The following is a 24,045-nucleotide window of genomic DNA, read 5'->3' as shown; positions in this document are numbered from 1 at the left end:
TCTATGAATAGTAATCTCTCAGAATTTTAGAGTCTCAGAATCCCAGAGTCCCTATAACTAAAAAAGCTTAAAATAAAACCTTCAGAATTTTCCTTTCCTGTTTTATAAAAACTGATTTTCATAGTAATGGCCCTCAAAGCATCAAAAAATTCTGAATAAAATATTAGGTTTTGCATATTTTAATGTATTTTACTTTCTTCTAATTTGATAATACATTTATAGTATATAAATAAGTGACTGAGTACTACCATACTCTGAGGCCCACTAACCATTATGAATAAGTAAATACTCTCTCAAAGGATTTCCTTGGGTTTCTCAGGTTTTTATTCTGTTACATTAGATTTTGCAGCAAGATGCTATCAAGTTTTGTTAAAGCTTCAAACTACTCAGTGGAGTTAAAGGGAAAAAACCCCAAAAGTAATATATTTATCCACATAAAATGATAATGATCTACAGCTTAAGACTTTTGATTATTAAGTTTTATCACCTTTTTTTTTTTTTTTTTTTACCACTTTCTTGGTAATTGCTATTTTTTAAAATAAGTAAATTTAACAAATAAAGTAGTATATTTTACTCCAACATCTTTAATGTTACTCCATTTGTTCTGAGCAATATGACTTATAAAAAATTAAGTGATACTTCTTTAAGTTAGTGATAGTATAGTCAAAATTAAAACCTGAAGTAAAGGCTAACCATGTGAATCTTTTAGTGTTTGTAGTAATCATAATCCAATTACATGATTTAACCTACATTATATTAAGATCCAAGAAACAATGATCTATGTTCTATATAATGGTTCTATTTTAACCACAGAAAGGATCAATAATTTGTGAATTAGAAGGTAAGTTTTAAAATAGTCTCTAGAAATTCAATTGCTTTATTTTTTAACCTAGAAATATAATAAAAATCTACTCAATTGAAATTATCGGAACATTCCTTTATCATATTCTATTGACGTAATTTGCGGCTCCTCCCCACTAGAAAAGGCAATACAGCAGTACAATTATCATCTCAAGAAGTGGAGTGACATGATGCTGGAGCTATCTACCCCCAACTTAGAGTTGCAATAGCAACCTTAAGGCATGCAACTGTACAGCTATACCAGTGCCAAGTATATGAGATGCTTGTTTTGTTACTTTAAAATTCACTCTTTTCACTGATAGTCTTAGTAGTCAAAGACAACTTGTTATGTGTGCTTTAGAAATCCTGAAAGAATAATTTTTACTATCCCAAACATTCTGTTTACATTGGAAACTTGAAAACACAAGAGACGGTAATAAATATCTTCTCCAATTGTCTCCAAACTGTACAAATGGGATTTTAAAAAAAATCAGTCTCATAGATGGCAGAAGCATAATATTTTATCATTTTCCATATCCTTTCCTCCTTCCTGCTTGAAGTTATCTACAAAGATTGCACGACCACTTTGTTAGAGTCTTATTCAAACATAAATTGACCTAAACAGTCTTGTCTAATTCTGAGATTTTTAAATAAAATCTACAAAATAATGGATTACCTTGTCCTTTGATTGTCCCTGTCGAGCAATTGCATCATATTTAATTTTTCCCTCTGCATCCACCTGAATGGCCAATGCGTTGGACATTTTCTTCTTTCTTCCCATATCCAATGGGTACTGGGCCACATGTATTTCTGGAAAGGCACCTCCATCTCCAAAATCCTGCACAGAGAAAAAAGAGAAAAAATAGAGTACTCAACTTGATTTTCAAATTTAGAACAAATGTGTCAAGGTAAGGATCTCAGCACATATTCAGAACAGTGCTTTGAAACCAAGGTACATAGTACTTTCCATAATAGTTATGCCACAAACCAGCTGCCATGTGAAATAAAATAGCACTGCTTACCAAACTATAATTTTCTAGAATAACTAAAAGTTAAATAACAAACAACAAAAACAATCCTAAGATAAATGGAGCTTTCCAATGAAGACTTAAGAATTTTTTGTAGGTTAAAATAAAACAGTTTATCATTAATGGTCTTATACATCAAAAGCATTTTGATTTTAAAGGACAGCCAGCGGTTTAAATCTAAGAACCATTAAAATGAGGAAAAAAATCCCCAACAATGAGCAATTAATATGATTCATTCCAAGGCTATGACAAAAGCAAACATTTCTTACTATCTTTCCAGTTGTATTTTATACTACTCGCCTTTGCACATTTTATATTCCATCCAGAGTATACTACCCACTATTCCCTGAATTTGTCCTGCCCTGACCCAATTCAATGAGTTTGTACTTTGACTAGAACAACTCCTTTCCCTTGAAGGACATCACAACCTGTTTAAATTCTTCCCTTTCTTCAAGGCCCAACTTTGGTGTCATTCTCTAATAAATTTCCCCTGATTTATTCATTAGCAGAGATCCTTTCCTTATCAAAATCTAATATTCTGACATCTCCTAAAGTTACCATGTTTTTCTTCCAGTACTTAAAGGATCTATATTTTAGCCAGTCTGCATACTTTCTATTGATGTAGATTATATTTTCATTATATCTTAATTCAGACTCTTTGAAATTTACTATGGCCCAAAGCAAAAATGGGCCTGTAGCCCAATTTTGGCTACAAAAATGTAGCCAACTTAATGATAAATCTCTAAATTTGGACAGAATGCACCTGATTGTCATATTTCTAGTTGGTCAGTGGGCTCATTCTTTAAGAATTTCCTACTTAGTGCCACTTGCCACTGTTAAAGAACCCAGAACCACTACAATTACACTGACCATTACACTTTGGTCAAAGTACTATGTTCTAATTTGTATACGTTTTTATCTCCCCCTACTAAATTTAAATTGTGAGCTCCTTGAGAAAAAGAACCACTGTTTTTCTGTATTTGGATTGCAACATTTTATGTGATATAATCAACACCTACAACAGTGAATAAAGTGAATACAGTGCTGGGTTTAGAGTCGAAGAAGTTAATTCAACTTTGGCAGCAGATGCTTATTAACTGTGTGACCTTGGGTAAGTTACTTAACCTCTATCTCATTTTCCTTATCTGTAAAATTGGAATGATAATAGCACCCCAGGGTTGTCATGAGGCTTAAATGAGATAATATTAATGAAGTTATTAGCACTATACCTAGCAAAAATCAGGTGCTTAGCTTAATAAATTTATATGTTTTATTGCTTCCTTCCTAATTACTTTTGGGGGAACAACTACAAAGTTGTTAAATATAAAGTACTAGAATGTAAAGAAATAGTATTGTACCATAAAAAACAGTGAATATGATGAATATGGAAAAGCATATCTTTTATGAAATGAAGCAGAACCAAGAAAATTAATCTATAAAATGACTTCAGCAAAGTAAATTAAAAGAACAATAAAAACAATAAAGCAAAAGCCATAAAAGTATAATGACCAATGCTGGCCTCAAAGAAAGAATATAATGATCTATTTCCCTTTTTTGCTGAAGAAAGACTATATTACAATAAATAATTAATGTCTAAATTAGTTGATATGTTATAGTCAATTTTGCTAAACGGCTTTCTTCGTATTTTTATATTATTTGTCATAAGGAATGATGGAGAGAAGAATCAACTGAAAAATTTAAAACAAGAGCAATAAAATTTTTTTTTTAAAAGACATACCTTTGTAACATTCAGTTGCTGAAAAAATTACACTAAAATGTAGAATAAATGACTTCTCTGAATTGTATGCTAATACTGCAGCAGAGAATTTTAACATTTTGAAAAAAAAAAAAAACTGAAGAAAGTTAAAAGAAATACATTTTATCCTGAATTAATGAAAAGTATGCCCAAGAAAGCTGCTGGCTGTACTCTTGCTGACAATTTGACACATACTCAGAATTGTGTTTTTTTACTATAATCAACATTCAGGACTGTGACTGGAATTATGTGGTCATTAAACCTGTCAGAAAATCACAGCTTTTATTTTGAAAACTAGAACCAGATGATTTTTTTCTCCAAAACATTCACTCTTCTGGAAAAGTACCCAATGTATTTTCAGATTAAGATGCTAATTTAGTTTGACTTTTCAAAACCTATTTTGTTCTACACAGCTTTTTGAAATCTTGACTATTAAAATAAGATTTTTAAAAATTCAACTATGCCATGAAGTTAAATGTAGATTCCTTTTAAATTACAAAAAAAAAAAAAAAATCTGAAATGCATGAAGGCTGTACTACTCCCTGCTTTTATATAAAACGATTCTTGCTTAAGAAGCTGTGGTAGATATAGCCAAAAAACAGGCTATTAAGATAAAGAATTCAATAAAATCTTCAGGGGAAACTGGAGAACAATCTATTAGATACTAAGTATAGACCAAGATCTCATACCAAAACTGGGAAGAATTCATGACCAAACATGGAAAATTCTTATTACACATAATAAAAACGATTTGGTACAAACCAAACCAATGTGGCTAAAATTAGAAAAGAAAAGAAGATAATTGGGAGCTGTGGTGGGAGTGGAGATGAATTTTTGCAGCATTTTTTTTTTTTTTGGTAAAAGTTTCATTTCTAAACTATATAAGAAACTAATTCAAATTTATAAAAATAGGGTTCCAATTGATCAAATAATATGAACAGGCAGTTTTCAGAGGGAAAAAAAATCAATGTTATTAATAGCAATATGAAAAAAGTCTCCAAATCATTTATAAATATAGAGTTCAAATTAAAGCAATTCTGAAGTTCCATACCCATTAAATCCATCAAACTGGCAAAGATGACAAAAAATAGAAAATGACAAATATTAAAGGAGCTGTGGAAAAACAGATACATCAATACACTGTTGGTGGAACTGTGAACTGGTCCACCCATTATACAAAGGCCATCTGGAACCACATCTCTATTTATTAAGCAATACATATTCTTTGACTCAGTCATACTACTACTATATTTATACCTGAAGATATCAAGAATAAAAGAACACATACATACAAAAATATTTGTAGCAGCTCTTTTTGTAGTGGCAAAGAACTGAAAACTCCAAGCACTGATAAAGTAACTTAGAGTAAGTATACTGCCTGACAATCAGGCAAACTAAATCTAAAGTTTCACCAGCAGATTGATTATAAGGTGCTATGAATAAAAATTAATCAGGTTTCAAAGACTGAATACTGAAGCAGAGAGAGGAGGCAATCTGTACAATATGGAGAGCATGCAACCAACAATTGAAGAAGCATATATTAAGTGCCTACTATATTGAAGAAAGTGTACTAACTATTAAAAGATACAAAGACAAAATAAAAAACAATGTTGCACTCAAGGGATTTACTCTACTAGAAGGACACAACTTTTTAAAATGACATGTCAAAGATTACTAAATAATTCAAGCTTATATAACACTGTAAGACTTACATGGTTCTCCACATGAGTAAACAGTGTAAACATGATCATTTTACATTTCACAGAAGAGAAAATTGAAATTCAGACTATGTTTTCCATTACAATGTCCTCTGCACCTCAATTTACTTATCTTTCCAAAGATGAGCTCTAGTATGCTGTCTCAAATATTTTACAATCTAACTCCAATTTTTCTCTAATACATAGTGTCTTCCAGAGCGCTACTAAAATTTAAAACTTTTCTTTTACATGTACAAAGACTTTTAAAACTTGTGATGGAACTGATTCTTTCCATTATTCAAACCCATACCTTTTGTGAGAAATGTTAAGCATTCCTATTTCCCTAGGAATTAGTTGTTTAGTTTGTTTTCTCTATACTCTAACCATTATACTTCTTTACCATTTCCCTGTTCATTTGCACTTTCCAAAGAGTAAAACACTGTTAGCTTCCTAATAGTGACTTTGGAGAATTATAATGTATTTCCCTTCTTTGCAGAGGTGAGACTATGGATATACAACAAATAAATAATGTCTAAATTAGCTGATGTGTTATAGTCAATTTTGTGAAACTTTTTTTCTTTGTATTTTCATATTGTTTATTATATGAGATGATGCTCAGGAGGGAAAAGGAAGATGAACTGGAAAGTGTAAAAACAAAAGATAATTAGTAAATTTTCTTTAAAAGACTGTTTACATTTCTATATAAAACAGCATTTAAGTAGATGCTAGAAGTCCATGTTTTAGACTTAATAATTAAATAATTCTACAACAATTGTAATCAATTTAATAAATCCAAGGTTAATATTTACCTCTAACAAACGAGGTATCCAACCTTTCCGATACCCGTAAGGGGGAGGTTCTCTTCTTGATGAGACCAAGGCAGTCTGCCTTGATCTTTGTGATCTTGCCCTTTCCTCAGCCTCAAGCTGGTCCTGAGAAAGCTGAGTTGGAGCAGGTAAAAAGCTACAAAATCAAGGATATGAAGAAAAGTTAGAACGAACACACACACACACACAAATACTGTGTCATTCAAATTGACTTGTTTAGTGACAAATTTGCTTGTTAATTTCATGAAAAAAAAAAAATAGACTGTCTACTGATCTGAAGAAGTGCCAGTACTAATCATTTTATATTCTAGGTAAAAAGAAAGTTCTTATTCATGACATCAAGACTATTTGACTAAAGGCAAATAAGATGAGTTGCACAACGTGGACAGTCACAGTATACCCCCCAGTAGTTAAAGTACTTCTACATTTTTGAATCTCTTGTAACCTGAGAAAGTAAACCTTCAATCACTCAGAAGATGATTATCCAGACTATTGATTTTCCTTATTTTCTAATCATTACTATATCAATGCTAAAGCATAAGTAGAAACAGGAAGAGAAGTTGAAATCTAAAGAAATAAAAGGGATAGGGAATGGACAGCAGTAACCAGAAAGAAAAAAAGTACATTTAAGAATTCTTTTCTTATCCTGATCAATTCAAAAATTAATGTCTACAATTTTTAGTAATAACAAAAAGGCTGGTTTTCTGAAAAAAAGTTAGTAACCTTTAAAAAATAAAAATAGTGCCAACTTGAATTTTCTTTTGATTATTTACCAGGGGTCCTCAAACTTTTAAAATAGGGGGCCACTTCACTATCCCTCAGACTGTTGGAGGGCCCGACTATAGTAAAGACAAAAACTTTGTTTTGTGGGCCTTTAAATAAAGAAATTCATAGCCCTGAGTGAGGGGGATAATCCTCAGCTGCGGAATCTGGCCTGAGAACCATAGTTTGAGGACCCCTGATTTATACTTTCAATGTATTGACCATAACAAATGTTAAATTATTAACCAAAAGTCCAATGCATTTATACTGAAAATGAATTATAGGATACAACACAAAACCTTTGACATTCACTGTATGGAAGGCTTACTGAGTCTCCCAAAAACACTGGTCAAACAAGAAGAAAAAGAAAAGTCAATTACCACATTGATACTGTTAAAAATCAGAAAAGCAATTCTATCTTTGACCTACTGCACTCAATTCTTGTTTCTACATGTTAAAATGGCATGGATCAAAGGAACTTAGGACAATCTTCCCCAAAACTCCCCAAAAGTTTGCCCCAAAAAATTCTATTGAAGCTATCAACAAGTTCTACGGGGACATTGAATGTTTGTTAAGTGCAAAAGAATAGGGAAATGGTCAAGAAGTAGAATGCTTAAAAGATAGTGAAAACAAACCAAATGACCAATTCCTAAGGAAATAGTTTTGATTTCAAAACAGTTTTAAGATTTAAACTTTTTAGACTTCATAAAGTCGGCAAACTAATTAAATGAATACATAAGACCCCCCCCAATCTACCTTAAAATTAAGCTAATACAAACCACCCTTACCACAAGAGCTAGCTCAGTGAAGTCTTTATCTATCTTCCATTTTCTTCACCTATCTTTCCCATTTTCTAACTCCTTATCATTCCCTACCCTACAAACATCAGCATTACATTGCAATTTAATTGCTCTTGTCTGTCTACATTTTGTCACTAGATGAAATTCAAGATGTATGTAGGTTAGGATTTACCTCAATCTTCCTTCTCTACTACTCTTTCCTCTTCCTTCTAACACAGGATGCTAGGCATGTAATATTTGCTCATTGTCCCCCCCCCCAAGATACTGTTATGATCTGTTCAGAACCATGACCTCCTAAAGGAGGAAAAGCAGGAAAGAGGTACAAGCTAAGGATCACAATAACATTAGGTCGTAAACTTTCTGAATTTTACTTCCTTTTTTATATTCTAAACGCTTAGCAGTATACCCGCCACGCAGTAAACACTTTTAATAAAGGTTTGATTTTCTCTCCCCTAGTTTCCACTTTTCTTGCCTCTGTATATTTTTGTTCTTATTTCTTATAAAAATCTTTCCTGATAAATGTGTGTTTCTAATAAAAAATCTTTTCCACTAAAATAACACCTGTTTTTGGGATTAATCCAAGTTATGTAAGTAAAAAGAAAAGATAATTCGCTAGATATCCGCCTTCGCACAGTCTCCACGACAACGGGAAGAAGCAAGACTAGATATGATTGGAGGGGGGAGGAGGTTCCTCTTCCACCAGAGAAAGGAACTGACCTTAGCAGAGACTACTAAACGCCCTCTCAACCAAAATTCAGCGCTCGCTAGATGGAGTTTCTCTCATTTCCGACAAAGTACCCAAGATGAGGGTGCGGAGGCTAGTTGGAAGCTCTTCCCGCCTCAGTTTCCACCTCCCTCCTCTCACAAATAACCATTGTCCCCCGCCCGGCCCCCCACCTTTTCATCTCCCACCCACCACCTCCACCTCCCTTCACAACCTCGTCCCTAGAAACAAGAAAAATTCAAGCGACCAACTAAGGCAAGTCCTGAATGCGTAAGGGCAGGGAAGGGTGAGCCACGTCGCTCTCTAAAGGCCCGACTAGGGGAATCCCGCGGCCGGGTGAAGTGTTCAGGAAAGGCCCCGGCTTCGGAGAGGCCTGGTCGCCTCCGCCACCAACGGGGAGTCCCGGCCCACGGCCTGGTCCAAAACGTTACTACCACCCCGACCCTGGAGCTTCCCCGGAGGGTGGAAGTTGAGGAATAAAAAAGCAAAAGTGAACCCGAATCTCTTCCGTACTAAAGACGCTTCCCTCCCCTCCCCCCAACAACCCACCTGGTCAGCGCCATCTTCTTCCGCTGCTTTTAGCGCTCGCGGCGGCCGAGCTGGGAGGGGTTTACTAGGCAACTGAAAGGGGCGGGGGAGGGTGGAGAAGAAAAGGCTGGCGTAATACGCACGCACCCTTAACGAAAGGCCTCTTGGGAGTTGTAGTGCTCTCTGACAGAAGGGCGGGGCGAAACTGTGGACAAATAGAGCAAGGGTCTGGTCTGCCTGTTCCATTCTCTTTAACGCTTCAATTGAACACATGCCGTATGACGTTCAAGGGCTGCCCTAAACAAAATTGTGAAGTCTGAGTACTTGGCGATGGATACTTCTTCAGGACTGTTTTAACAAGGACTTTGATCTAGGCGACGTGTCAGTAAATGGGATTTATGTCTTTAAAATGTTGGACCTGGATCAGGAGAGATTCGAGTTCAAAGTCATCCTCTAACCCTTACTAACAGCAAGTCATTTAACTTCTTTCTTCCTCAATTTCCTACCTCTGCCGAAAGGGAGAGCATTTCAAGATTATTGTGAGGATGAGAATATTTATAAAGCACTTTATAGCCTTAAAATGTTACAAAAATTAGCTATTATACTTTTGGGAACCAAAAGAATGTTTTTCTCCCCAATAATAAATTGAAGGAACTATTATAGGACTTGGGGGAGATATTTTGTTAAAGGAGGAAATATTAGATGACCTTCAAAAAAAAAAAATAATCCCAATACTTCAGCACCCAGGACAGTACCTTAGCCACAGTAAGACAGCAAGTCAACAAGCATTTATTTATTTATTCAGCATCTACTGTGGTAGGTTCTGGAGGCTCGAAGGGGAGATAACAACATCACAAAATAAACAGCCCCCATATCTCAAGGAACTCCCAATCTAATGTGGATCCTAATAAAGTTTTTGTTCTTAATGATGAAGATGATAAGGACATGAAACAAATGGTGGTGATAATGAAGAGCTAAGTTCGGTTTTTTTTTCTGCTATGATAGTAATGACAATAACTAGCATTTATAAATGAGAGCTCACAACAGCAAGGGATCAACAAAGGCTACAGTTAAAAAAAAATAAAAAAATAAAAAACAAAGGCTGCAGTTTTCAGGAAAAGTCTATCAATTGAAATAGGCTCCAAAGACAAAAATCAATCAGTGATTGATGTACTAAGTATTTACAAACTACTAAGTCCTCATAGTGTACATTCTGCCAGGGAAATAGTGTATGCACAGATAAATCAGAATAAAGTTATTCTATATATATATATGAATTCAAAATATTGGTTATTCTATATATACATAAATTCAAAATATAAGTTGGGGAAATTAGGCCATCAGAAAGGGCCTTGTGTAGGGGTGATACTTGAGCTGAGATTCCAAGAAAGCTAAATATTTTAGGAAAGGGAGCTAAGAAGGAAGTATATTCTAGGCATGGATGCCAGCTTAACACAAAAGCACAAAACAGAAGATGTCTAACATTTATAAAGTATTTTAATGTATATCAAATGCTTTATATTGTCCCATATGATCCTTACGAGCCTGTGAAGTAGGTACTTGTTATCCATACATCTTTCAGAGAAGGATACTCAAGTTAAGTGACTTTCCCAGTATACAAGTAGTAAGTATCTGAGGCAGGATTTGAATTCAGCTATTCCTAATTCCCAATCTGGACCTTTGCTATTTGGGCCATCTAGCTGCTGCATGATGTTATGTATGGGGAATAGCTGAGTTTGGCCATTATGCTGAGTTTGCCCAACATGCTGAATATGCAAGGATAGTGATGTGAAATCAACCTGGTTATATAGGTTGGAGCCAGACTGTGAAAGACTTTAAATGCCAAATCTAAAGAGTTTGCATTTGATCTCAGGGACAACAAAAAGCCCATGGAATATCTTAAGCAGGAGAGTAACATGGTCAAGCTCTGCATTAGCAATATTGGTTTATATTGGCAAAGGGAAAGATTAAAGGCAGATTGGGAGGACAGTATTGAGTACAGACAAGAGATGATGAGGAATTTAACTATGGTAGTGATTGAATACAGAAGATATATATGGAGACTGAATCAGAAAGATTTGAAAACCTCTTTTTTGGTTATGGGTAGTAGTGTGAATAAGGATGAAGAGTCAAAGATAGTTTCAAGCTTTAGGGTAAGTCATAAGTCTCCGTGACTAAAAGAGGGTAGTGAACCCTCAACAGAAACTATGATACTAGGAAGAGGTCTAGTCTTCAAACAAATGATAATGAATTCTTAATTCTACTGAACCATATGAAAGCTTTGGGGCCTGCTTTCATCCATGTGGCAGGGGAGGGCTTGGTGTTTTGGTATGATGTAACAAGCCCTGAGTAATCCCATGATCCTTCCACTATGACAGTGGTATGTGGGGTGGAACACTAAATAAAAGAAGAGACAGCTTCTGGCTGAGCTTTTTTTGATCCACCAAGTAGTATCATGTAGTTTCAAAACTTCCAGAGGGGACTAGGAATGGGCTACTCTTTCTTTAGGCCAGCATCATGATAAGGAAAATATATGCCCACGTATGGACAAGGGGCAGCAGGTGCAGAGGAATTCGACTAACTAAATTGTTACCTGGATTTCTGGCTGCCTTTTCCCCTTTCGTGAGTAGATGATTCCACAGCAACCTCAAGATGTGCTGAAGACATGGAGGTGACTTTGGGAGCTTTTAGGGGTCTAGAGATTAGTGAGTGTGCTGGCAGAAGTATCCACCAGAGGGATGGTGGCTTACGGCAGAGAAGGTTTTTTCATGAGAGACCAACCTCCTAGAGGAGTGACCCATTCTGTATAGATGCCACACCCAGCTGTGATTAAATGCATGAAATCTGAGGGGAGAGGAGGAGGGAATTCTAGATCCTGAAATATGAGGAGTTATGCTACCCTTTGCCAAACATGTATAGCCCTTCCTCACTTAAATCCAATTCACATGCATATCATGACTTCACTTCCCATGGGCCTCTTCGACAATGGACAAACAATAATATAACAAGTGTGCTTCATATACTCTTATATATGCTTCATATATATACTTATATATACTTTTATAAGCCTCATATACTCTTCTTCCCATAGAAACTTTGTATTCTTGGGAAAGAATAAGCCCTGAGTTATTGAGGTATGATCTTATAACTACTCTTCTTGTAATGGTATTTGAGTAAATGCCTTTGCTAAATGGTAATTAAGCCTACTGACTATTTGTATTATTATTATTTTGCAATGCACTTTGCATTGCCTGAAAATCAAGCAATGGGGTTAAGTGATTTGCCCAGGGTCACACAGCTAACAAAGTATTATGTTTCTGAATTTTAATTTGACCTCAGATCCTCCTGACACTAGGGGCAGTGCTGTGTCTACTACGCCATTTAGCTGCCCCATTATTTCTCAAAAAATCAAACAAACAAATCCCCCAAACAAAACAAAACAAAAACACTTTTTTAAAAAATTAGCAAGAATTTATTTTTTATTCTTCCCAGTCCATGCTCATCAAAAAATAAATAAAATCCAAACCCTCATAAAAATGTACATAGTCAAGTACAACAAATTCTTGAATTGTTTGTGTCCAAAAATGTTACTTTCTATAGCTTTAAATCTGTCATTTCTCTGTCAGGGAGTGGTCAGCATGCATCATCATAGGTCTTCTAGACTCATGTTTGATCATTGCAATGATAAAAATGTTCTTAATATTTCAAACTTGCTTGTCTTTTTTTAGGTCTTTATTAAGGAGGGGTTTTTTGGTTGCATTTTGAATTCCAAGCTGTCTCCCTCCCTCTCTTCCAACCTCACACGAGAGGCCAATATTTCACACACACATACACACACATACACATATACATGTGTATATATGCATACAATATGTATGCATAAATGCATGTAGATGTAAATAATGTATATGCAAATATATATATATATACATATATATATGTATATATATATATGAGACCATACAATACATACTTCCTTATGTCCATTCTTTCCTGGCAAGTGAATAGCATCTTCATTCATACGTCCTTTGTAGCTGATTTGAATGTTCATATTACTCAGAATGGCTTAATCATTTATAGTTACTCTTAGAACAGTATTGCTATTATTGTATACAATGTTCTTTTGGTTCTTCTCATTTTATTCTTCATTATTTCATGCAACTCTTTCCTTCGCCCCCCAAATAACTAGGTCTTTATTTATTACAGCACAGAAATATTCCATTACAACTTATTTAACTATTCCCCAATGGGTGATCATTCCCTCAAGTTTCAGTTCTTTGTCAACACAAAGAGAGATATTACAAATATTTTACAACATATAGCTTTTTTTTCCTTTTCCTTGATCTTCCTGGGAAACAAACTTCTGGGTCAAAGGCTATACACAGTTTAAAACTCTTTGGGGCATAATTCCAAATAGTTCTTCAAAATTGCTGTACTAGTTCACAGTTCTACTAACAGCATATTAGTGTCTGAATTTTTCCATATTTCCTTCAACATTTGTCATTTTTAGAAAAAGATGTTTGTAGCAGCCCTTTTTGTAGTGGCAAGAAACTGGAAACTGAGTGGATCAGTGAAAGAATAGCTGAATAAGTTATAGTATATGAATGTTATGGAGTTTTATTGTTTTTTAAGAAACAATCAGTAGGATGATTTCAGAGAGGCCTGGAGAGACTTTCATCAATTCATGCTGAGTGAAGTGAGTAGAACCAAGAGAACATTGGACAGAGCAACAGCAAGATTATATGGTGATCAATTCTGGCAGACGTGGCTTGTTTCAGTGAGGTGATTCAGATCAATTTAAATGGTCTTGTGATGAAGAGAACCATCTGCACCCAGAGAGAGGATTGTGGAGACTGAGTGTGGCTCAGAACATAGTATTTTCACTCTTTTTGTTGTTTGTGTGCATTTTGTTTTCTTTCTCATTTTTTTTCCTTTTTGATCTGATTTTTCTTATGCAGCATGATAATTGTGGAAATATGAACAAAAGAATTGCACATGTTTAATATATATTGGATTACTTGACATCTAAGGAAACGAGTGGGGGGAAAGGAGGAAAAACTTTGGAAATCAAGATTTTGCAAAGATGAATGTTGAAAATTACTTATGCATGTTTTGAAAATAAAAAGTCAATAAAAATTATCATTTTGGGGGCAGCTAGATGGCACATTAGATAGAGCACCAGTCATGAAATCAGGAGTTAAAATCTGGCCTCAGACCCTTAATACTTCCTAGCTGTGTGACCCTGGGCAAGTCACTTAACCCCAATTGCCTCAGCAAAAAAAAATTATCATTTTCCCCTTCTGTAATTTTAGCCAATTTGATAGTTATGAAATGATAGCTTAAATCTATTTTAATTTGCATTTATCTAATCAATAATGATTTAGAACATTTTTAAAAATATGATTATGTGTAACTGATTTCTTCTCTCAAAAAGGACCTGTTTGTGTGCTTTGTTCAGTCATTTTTCATTATATCTAAGTCTTCATGAACTTATTTTGGGGGTTTTCTTGGCAAAGATGATGGAGTAGTTTGCCATTTCTTTTGCTGGCTTAGCTCATAGATGAAAAAACTGAGGCAAATAGGGTTGTGACTTGCCCAAGCTCATACAGATAGTAAGTATCTAAGACTGGATTGGAACCTATCTTGGCTACATTGATTTGTATAAAACCTTTTAATTTCATATAATCAACATTATCATAAATAAGATGTTTACATATCTTATTGTTATCCATCTCTTATTTATTCATAAATTTTGTATCCATAAATATGATACGTAATATGTTCCATGTTCCTTTAATTTACTCATGAATTCTTATGTCCAGGTCATATATCATTTTGACCTCATCTTGTAAGTAATGTAAGATATTGGTTTATAACTAGTTTCTGCTGGAGTGCTTTCCAGTTTTTCCAATTATTTTTACCAAATTGTGAATTCTTATCCCAAACTAACTTAGGGTTTGTTAAACCCTAAGTTACAATAATCATTTACTACTCAGTATTATATGTCTACTATATTCCATTAATTCACCAGTATATTTCTTAGCCAGTATTAGATAGTTTTGATAGTACCTTTCAATACAGTTTAAGATTTGGTATTGCTAGACATTCTTCCTTTATATTTTTTTCATTAATTCCTTTGATAGTCTTGACCTTTTATTCTTTTATGTAAATTTAATTTTTTTTCTAGATCAATAAAACAGGTTTTTTTTGTTTATTGCTATGGCACTGAATAAGTAGATTAGTTAAGATAGAATTATCATTTTATTATATTGACTCAGTACACCTATAAATAATTAATATTTTTCCAATTATTTAAATCTGACTTTATTTGTTTAAAAATATTTTATAATTATGTTTATATAATCCTTGGATTCATCTTGGTAGGTATTCTACCAGATATTTTCTGTTGTCTATGTTTATTTTAAATTAAATATCTCTTCCTACCTCTTCTTACAAATCTTTGCTGGTAACATACATTGGTGACTTATTGGGGTTTATTTTATATCTTGCTAGTTTGTTAAAATTGTTAATTGTTCCAATTAACTTTTCAGTTGAATCTCTAGGATTTTCCAAAAATACCATTATACTACCTGCAAAAAGAGATAGCTTTATTACTTTATGACCCATTCTGCTTTCATCAATTTCTTTTTCTCCTTTTTTACTATTGCTACCCTTTCTAGTACAATATTAAATAATATGGGTGATGATGGGTATCCTTGATTCACTCTTGATCTTATTGCAAAGGCTTCTAACTTTTCCTTGTTACAATTACTTGTTGATGATTTCAGGTAGACATTTCTCATTCTTTTAAGGAAAAATCAACTTAGATCTATGGTTTCAAGTGTATTTAATAGAAATGAATGTCGTATTTTGTCAAAAACTTTTTCCGCATCTATTGATATCATGATATAATTTTTACTAGTTTTGTTATTGATATAATCAGTTATGTTAATAGTTTTTCTTATGTTGAGCCAGACCTGCATTCCTAGTATAAATCCTAATTGATCACTGTGCCAATTCGGACTAGCTCTCTGGAGGATCGTGATAAAAGCCCGAGTCCTTCATCTTAGAAGAGGAGTGATGAGGCAGGGACCTATGTGGATGGTCAAATATAGAGTCCTTTTATTTGAAGTTCTCTCAGTCTTAAATACATTAATACAATTACATCACTACAGCACAGTGAGCATGTGCTAACTATAATATGATTATATCACTGCAGCACACTGCATATGTACTAACTATAAGTACTTTGTTATTATTATGTAAATACCTCTTTACTGCAAGTATCTCTGCTTCAACTAGAACGCAAGATTGTCATTCCCTTTCCCCCCTCTCCCCCTCCCCCCCCCCAGCCCTGCCTTCTCAGGAAGCTTGAGACACCCCCAAAGGGATTTCAGAGCTGAACCAGACATTGTCACCAGGCACCCTCTGGGCTGAAGGGTCTTATACCTCACTGAGAGTTCTCCTACTGTCTGTGGCCCTCTACAGTGACAATATATAATATTTGTAATATATTGTCATAGCATCCTTACTAGTGTTTTATTTAAGATTTTTGCATCAATATTCATCCAAGAAATTGGTCTATAATTTACTTTCTGTATTTTTGCTCTTACTGATGTAGGTATCAGTACTATTTTCATTTCATAAAAGGAGCTTAGTAGGACTCCTTCTTTTCCTGTTATTCCAAATAATTGTTTAATATCAGAATCAGAATTGGTAGAATTTACTTAAATCTACCTGATTGGCCAGTTCCAATGGAGAGAGCCATCTATACCCAGAGAGAGGACTGTGGGGACTGAATGTTGATTACAACATAGTATTTTAATTTTTTGGTTGTTTGCTTACATTTTATTTTTTTCCTCATTTTTTTTTCCCTTTTGGATCTTATTTTTCTTCTGCGGCATGATAATTGTGGAATTATGTACAGTAAGAATTGCATATGCTTAACATATTGGATGACTCCCCATCTAGGGGAGGGGAGGAAAGGGAGAGAGAAAAAAATTGGAACACAAGGTTTTTCTTTTCTTTTCTTTTTTTTTTTTTTTAAATTTAATAGCCTTTTATTTACAGGATATATTTACATGGGTAACTTTACAGCATTAACAATTGCCAAACCTCTTGTTCCAATTTTTCACCTCTTACCCCCCCCACCCCCTCCCCTAGATGGTAGGATGACCAGTAGATGTTAAATATATTAAAATATAAATTAGATACACAATAAGTATACATGACCAAAACGTTATTTAGCTGTACAAAAAGAATCAGACTCTGAAATATTGTACAATTAGCTTGTGAAGGAAATCAAAAATGCAGGTGGGCATAAATATAGGGATTGGGAATTCAATGTAATGGTTTTTAGTCATCTCCCAGAGTTCTTTTTCTGGGCATAGCTGGTTCAGTTCATTACTGCTCCATTGGAAATGATTTGGTTGATCTCGTTGCTGAGGATGGCCAGGTCCATCAGAACTGGTCATCATACAGTATTGTTGTTGAAGTATATAATGATCTCCTGGTCCTGCTCATTTCACTCAGCATCAGTTCGTGTAAGTCTCTCCAGGCCTTTCTGAAATTATCCTGTTGGTCATTTCTTACAGAACAGTAATATTCCATAATATTCATATACCACAATTTATTCAGCCATTCTCCAACTGATGGACATCCATTCAGTTTCCAGTTTTTAGCCACTACAAAAAGGGCCGCCACAAACATTCGGGAACACAAGGTTTTTCAAGGATGAATGTTAAAATTAAAATTATCTATGCATATGTTTTGAAAATAAAAAGCTTTTAAAAAATAAATCTGGGGCAGCTAGGTGGCCCAGTGGATAGAGCACCAGTCTTGAAGTCAGGAGGACCTGAGTTCAAATTTGACTTCAGACACTTAACACTTCCTAGCTATGTGACCATGGGCAAGTCACTTAACTCCAATTGCCTCAGAAAAATAAATAAATAAACAAACAAATAAATAAATAAGTATATCTGATCCTGATCATTTTTGATACTGGTGGTATGGTTTTCTTCTTTTAAAAATTATATTAGTTTAGGGGCAGCTAGATGATGCAGTGGATAGAACACCAACCCTGAAGTCATGAGGACCTAAATTCAAATCTGGTCTCAGACACTTAACACTTCCTAGGCGTGATCCTGGGCACTTAATGTTGAGTACCAGAACTCTGGAGAAGCATACTTGAAACTAAGTTGTTAACTCAGAGAAATTGATAAGACAATGGTTAGCTTAGCATGGTGATTAATAGTTCAGTACAAGTACTTAGTACTTAATATAGTTCTATAAGATTGACACCTACAATGATGTAATTATAATAGAGTATATAAGATCCAACAAGGACTGGACAAGAGACATTCAATCCATCCCCCACCACTCTGGTGGCTGGCCTGTCCTCCTGTTTCCCCTATTGAGACCAAGGCCCATCTGAAGGGCCTGCAGAAAGTTAGCCTAGGACCCAGGCAAGGAGACAGACTGTGAAGGAGATAATAAAGAATTTAGACTCTAAGCCTGGCTATTTTTGTGGTGATTACTCTGCTGAAATGAAGGCTGGTCCCAAAACCTACAGAAAGCTAACCAGAACCTTAAAACTTAACCCCAATTGCCTCAGCAAAAATAAATAAATAAAAATTAAAAAAATTTGTTATTTTTTTCAGAAAACCATCTCCTAGTTTTATTTATGAATTCAATGGATTTTTATATTAAATTTTATAAATCTCATCTTTAATTTTTAGGATTTCTAATTTGGTGTTTAATTGGGATTTTTAGTTCTTTTTCTAGTTTTTTAATGGCATATACAATTCATTGATATGCTCTTTCTCAATTTTATTGATGCAGGCATTTAGAAATATTAATTCTCCTCTGATTACTACTTTTCTGCATCCCATAAATTTTGATGTTATTTAATTTTTAATCACCCCCTTTAACGAAATTATTTATTGTTTCTATGAATTGTTTTTCAACCTACTCTTTCTTATGATTAGGTTGTTTAATCTTCAATTAATTTTTAATCTCTGTTTCCATGGTCTTTTCCCTCAAGGATACCTGGAAGTCCTCTAATTCATTAAACATCTATTTTTCCTGTGCAGGATTACACTCAGCTTTTCTGGCTAGGTTATTTTGGGTTGCAAACATAGCTCCTTTGCTCTTCAGAATATCATATTCCATATTCTTTGGTCTTTTAATGCTAAAGCTTGTGTTATCCTGACTGTAGCCGCACAACATTTATATTGTTTCTTTCTAGTTGCTTATAATATTTTCTCCTTGACCTGGTGGCTTTGAAACTTGGGTATAATGTTCCTATGAGTTTTCATTGCAGGATTTCTTTCAGGTAGTGATAGGTAAATTTTTAAAATTTCTATTTTGCCTTCTATTTCTAAAATGTCAGGGCAATTTTCCTTAATAATTTCTTGAAGTATATCTTTTTTTGGTCATAGCTTTAAAATAGCCTAATAATTTTTATATTATCTCTCCTCAATCTGTTTTCCAGATCAGTTGTTTTTCTACCAAGGTATTTCACATTCTCTTTTTTTTTCATTCTTTTTATTTTATTTTATTATAAATTTATGTTATTGTTATGTGTTATGTGTTATGAAGTTATTAGCTTTCCTTTGTCCAATTCTAACTTTTAAGTAGTTATTTTCTTCCATAAGTTTTTGGTTCTCATCATTTTTTTGATTTTCCAGTATTACTCTTATTTCTTTTTCCAATTTTTCTCAACCTCTCTTATTTGATGATTAAATTTCTTTTTAAGCTCTTCCAAGACTCTTTTTGGGCTTGTGACCATTTTACATTTTTCCTTGAAGTTTTATGAGCAATTGTTTTGACTCAGAATTGTCTTATTCTGAGTTTGAACCCTGATCTTTTTTTTTTTTTTTTTTTTAATCACCATAGTAGTTATCTATGGTTGGGTTTTTCTCTTTTGTTTACTCATTTTTTTAAATGGCCTATTTTTTAGCTATTAACTTTATGTTAGGATCAAATTCTGTTCTCAGAGTGTGGGGATAATGTCTCAGGTTTCAGATTTTTTTGTTTTTGTTTCTGTTTTGTTTTTTTATTCCAAGCTCTCTCAGGGGTGTCTTTGACTTTTTGTTTTTTTCCAATGTTGTATGATTCAAGGTCAGGTCTAGTCACTCTCATGCCTTGGTCTATGAGTGTCCTCAGGTACTTCTCTCCATCCCTAAGCTGAGACCAGAGCCCCTAGTTCCATTGACATCTTGCTCTCTGCTGTTCCCTCTGGCAACTACAAATATTATCTTGCCCCTGGGCCCTGGAGCCAGGGACTCTCCTGTTTGGCAAATGACCAAAATCAGAAATGTTCCTTTCTCTTTGTAGACTGCACTCATCTGCAGCTCTCACTCCTCCTTGTGTTTAGTCACAGCCTGGGACTGCATCTGAGCAACTAGTCTTGTCTCCTCTTCTAATACCAGCAGTGAGCCCCACACAATTTTCCCCCAGTCAGCTATCTGACTCCCACAATCAGTGGGATGAAATTTCTCTGTACTGAGACTGAGACCTACACAGCCCCCAGGGCTTGCTGTATGTTGACTCAGTGGTATTTGCCAGATGGTATCTGTACTTCTCTCTGGCCATAACACTACTTTGGAAGGTCAAATCTTTCCTAACACTTCCCAGCTTTATCCCAATTTTTTATTATTTCTGCTCCTCTAAATTTCACTTTGAGGCATTATTTTTAGTTATTTGGGAAGAGAATTTGGGAGAACCAGGTGATTTCCTCTTTATCCTGATATCTCCCCACTCTGTCTTTACATTATTGCTGTATAAATTATTTTCATGATTCTGGTCATTTAATTCTGTATTAGTTCATGTAAGTTTAATTGATCACAAGTTTCTCTGAAAGATCCCTTTTGTCATTTCTTACAACGCAATAGTATTACATCATATTCATATACTGAAACCCATTCAGTCATTTCCCAATTGATACACTGTTTCCAATTATTAAAAAAAATAAAATAAAAGCCTCAATTCTGTTATAAATCATTGTGTACATAGGGATACTTTTCCTCTTTCTTTATTCTTTTTGAGGGCATAAAACTAGCAATGGTATTGTTGGGTCATAGGGAATACACAGTTTAGTTAGTTAATTAATTTAATTTTGGGAATTAATCCCAAAATGCTTTCTAGAATGTTTAGATCAGCAATTCACAGCTCCTCTAACAATGTATCAGTGTGCTTGTAATTCACAATCAATCATTAACCCACCTAGTGGGCTATGGGATACAACCTCATAATTGCTTTAATTTACATTTCTATTAAAAGGAATTTGGAATTTTTTTTTTTGTAGTTGTTGATAGTTTGGATTTCCTCTTTCCAAAATTCCCCGATTATATCCTTTGACTATATATCTATTGGGGAATACTACTTAGTCTTATAAATTTGAATCAGTTCCTTATATCCCTTGAAAATGATGCCTTTATTAGAAAAACTTGCTGTGAAGATTTTTTTTTCCCCCAGTAAAATCAGGGCTAAAGCAAAGATTTCCGTGATCATGACTACTATTTTATATAATGCTAGAAATGATAACTATATTAATAAATAATATTATTACTTATTAATAGTAATAAGACAAGAAAAAGAAATTTAGAGGTAAGTATAGTTGTCATTCAGTTGTGTCTGAGTCTTCATGTTCCCTTTTTGGGGTTTTCTTGACAAAGATACTGGAATGGTTTATCATCTTATCTAGCTCCCAGGGTTGTTGTAAGGATAAAGAATATTTTTAAAGCACTTTGCAAATCTTAAAATGATATATGCTACCTATTAGTATTGTTATCTTTTATTATCTTGATAACCAGTTTAAGCATTAATACTGTATTTGTATCATAGAAAGAATTTAGTAAAACTACTTCTTTTGCTACTTTTGCAAACCTTTTATTTAATATTGGGATTAAGTATTCTTTCAATGATTGATATAATTCACTTGTACATCCATACAATCCTGGTTACTGCCCCTCCCATCCCCTTTGGGAGTTCATTTATTGCAAACTAAATGTCTTTTTCTGAGAAATCAATGTGTTATTAAAATTCTATATTAGTGAAATTAATTAAATCCATGTATTATTTAAATTTTCCATTTCTTATTCTGTTAATTCAGGGTGTTTGAAATTTTTTAAAGTACTTACCCTTTCATTAAAGTTGTTGGTTTTATTGGCGTAGAATTAGACAAAATAGTTTCAAATATTTCCTTTATTTCTTCTTCAAGTGAAATTTTCTTTTAAATTTTTGATATTTAATCTGACTTCAGACACTTAGTCCTGGGGCAAGTTATTTGACTCTGTTTACTTCAGTTTCCTCATCTATAAAATGAGCTGGAAAAGAAAATATAAATCACTCTGGTATCTTTGCCAAGAAAACCTATGGGTTACAAAGAGTAGGACATGACTGAAACAAATGAATACAACAGCTGGTAATTTTGTTTTTCTTAAAAAAAAAAAAAAAAGGAAATCATTAATAAATTAGAGGAACATAGGATAGTTTACATCTCAGACCTGTGGAAGGGGAAGGTCTTTATGACCAAAGCAGAACTAGAGATCATTACTGACCACAAAATAGAAAATTTTGATTATACCAAACTGAAAAGTTTTTGTACAAACAAATCTAATGCAGACAAGATTAGAAGGGAAGCAATAAACTGGGAAAATATTTTTACAGTCAAAGGTTCTGATAAAGGCCTCATTTCCAAAATATATAGAGAATTAACTCTAATTTATAAAAAATCAAGCCATTCTCCAATTGAAAAATGGTCAAAGGATATGAACAGACAATTCTCAGATGAAGAAATTGAAACTATTTCTAGTCATATGAAAAGATGCTCCAAGTCATTATTAATCAGAGAAATGCAAATTAAGACAACTCTAAGATACCACTACACACCTGTCAGATTGGCTAAGATGACAGGAAAAAATAATGATGATTGTTGGAGGGGATGCGGGAAAACTGGGACATTGATGCATTGTTGGTGGAGTTGTGAACGAATCCAACCATTTTGGAGAGTAGTTTGGAACTATGCTCAAAAAGTTATCAAACTGTGCATACCCTTTGATCCAGCAGTGTTACTACTGGGATTATATCCCAAAGAGATTATAAAGAAGGGAAAGGGACCTGTATGTGCACGAATGTTTGTGGCAGCCCTTTTTGTAGTGGCTAGAAACTGGAAACTGAATGGATGTCCATCAGTTGGAGAATGGCTGAATAAATTGTGGTATATGAAAATTATGGAATATTACTGTTCTGTAAGAAATGACCAACAGGATGATTTCAGAAAGGCCTGGAGAGACTTACACGAACTGATGCTGAGTGAAATGAGCAGGACCAGGAGATCATTATATACTTCAACAACAATACTAGATGATGACCAGTTCTGATGGATCAGGCCATCCTCAGCAACGAGATCAACCAAATCATTTCTAATGGAGCAGTAATGAACTGAACTAGCTATGCCCAGAAAAAGAACTCTGGGAGATGACTAAAAACCATTACATTGAATTCCCAATCCCTATATTTATGCACACCTGCATTTTTGATTTCCTTCACAAGCTAATTGTACAATAATTCAGAGTCTGATTCTTTTTGTACAGCAAAATAATGTTTTGGTCATGTATACTTATTATGTATCTAAGTTATATTTTAATATATTTAACATCTACTGGTCATCCTGCCATTTAGGGGAGGGGGTGGGGGGGTAAGAGGTGAAAAATTGGAACAAGAGATTTGGCAATTGTTAATGCTGTAAAGTTACCCATGTATATATCCTGTAAATAAAAGGCTATTAAATTAAAAAAAAAAAAAAAAAAGTTAGCTAATCATCAATTTAAAAAAAACTAAATTTTAAAAAATTGTGGTTTTGCTGTTCATAGCCTTTGATTCAGCCATGTCTCTATTGGGTCTATATTCCAAAGAGATCATTAAAAAGGAAAAGGAGCCAAATATGCAAAAATGTTTGTAGCAACCCTTTTTGTAATGGCAAGGAACTGGAAACTGAGTACATACCCATCAGTTGGGGAATGTTTGAATAATGATATATAAAGATAATGGAATATTATTCTATAAGAAATGGTAAGCAG

The 24,045-nt window shown here is 34.1% G+C and overlaps 2 protein-coding genes across 2 annotated transcripts in view; one reads left to right on the top strand and one right to left on the bottom strand.

Annotated features, from left to right (window-relative positions):
- The window catches only part of SNW1 (SNW domain containing 1), a 32,067-nt gene extending 22,992 nt beyond the window's left edge, over positions 1-9,075 (bottom strand). The window contains exons 1-3 of the mRNA XM_031952438.1: positions 8,984-9,075; positions 6,131-6,284; positions 1,517-1,678 (exon numbers count right to left, since the gene is read on the bottom strand). Of these exons, the coding sequence (XP_031808298.1) occupies positions 1,517-1,678; positions 6,131-6,284; positions 8,984-8,997 (330 nt within the window). The 5' untranslated portion in view covers positions 8,998-9,075. The remainder of the gene's footprint in view (positions 1-1,516; positions 1,679-6,130; positions 6,285-8,983) is intronic.
- Positions 9,076-9,181: 106 nt separating this feature from the next.
- Positions 9,182-24,045, top strand: part of ADCK1 (aarF domain containing kinase 1) — a 194,331-nt gene continuing 179,467 nt past the window's right edge. The window contains exon 1 of the mRNA XM_031952434.1: positions 9,182-9,501. The gene's annotated coding sequence lies outside the window, so the exon portion shown is untranslated. The remainder of the gene's footprint in view (positions 9,502-24,045) is intronic.

This window comes from Sarcophilus harrisii, chromosome 2, assembly GCF_902635505.1.
Source record: "Sarcophilus harrisii chromosome 2, mSarHar1.11, whole genome shotgun sequence".
Taxonomy (NCBI): domain Eukaryota; kingdom Metazoa; phylum Chordata; class Mammalia; order Dasyuromorphia; family Dasyuridae; genus Sarcophilus; species Sarcophilus harrisii.
Note: the sequence above shows the minus strand (reverse complement) of the source record. Positions and strands in the feature narration are given on the sequence as shown.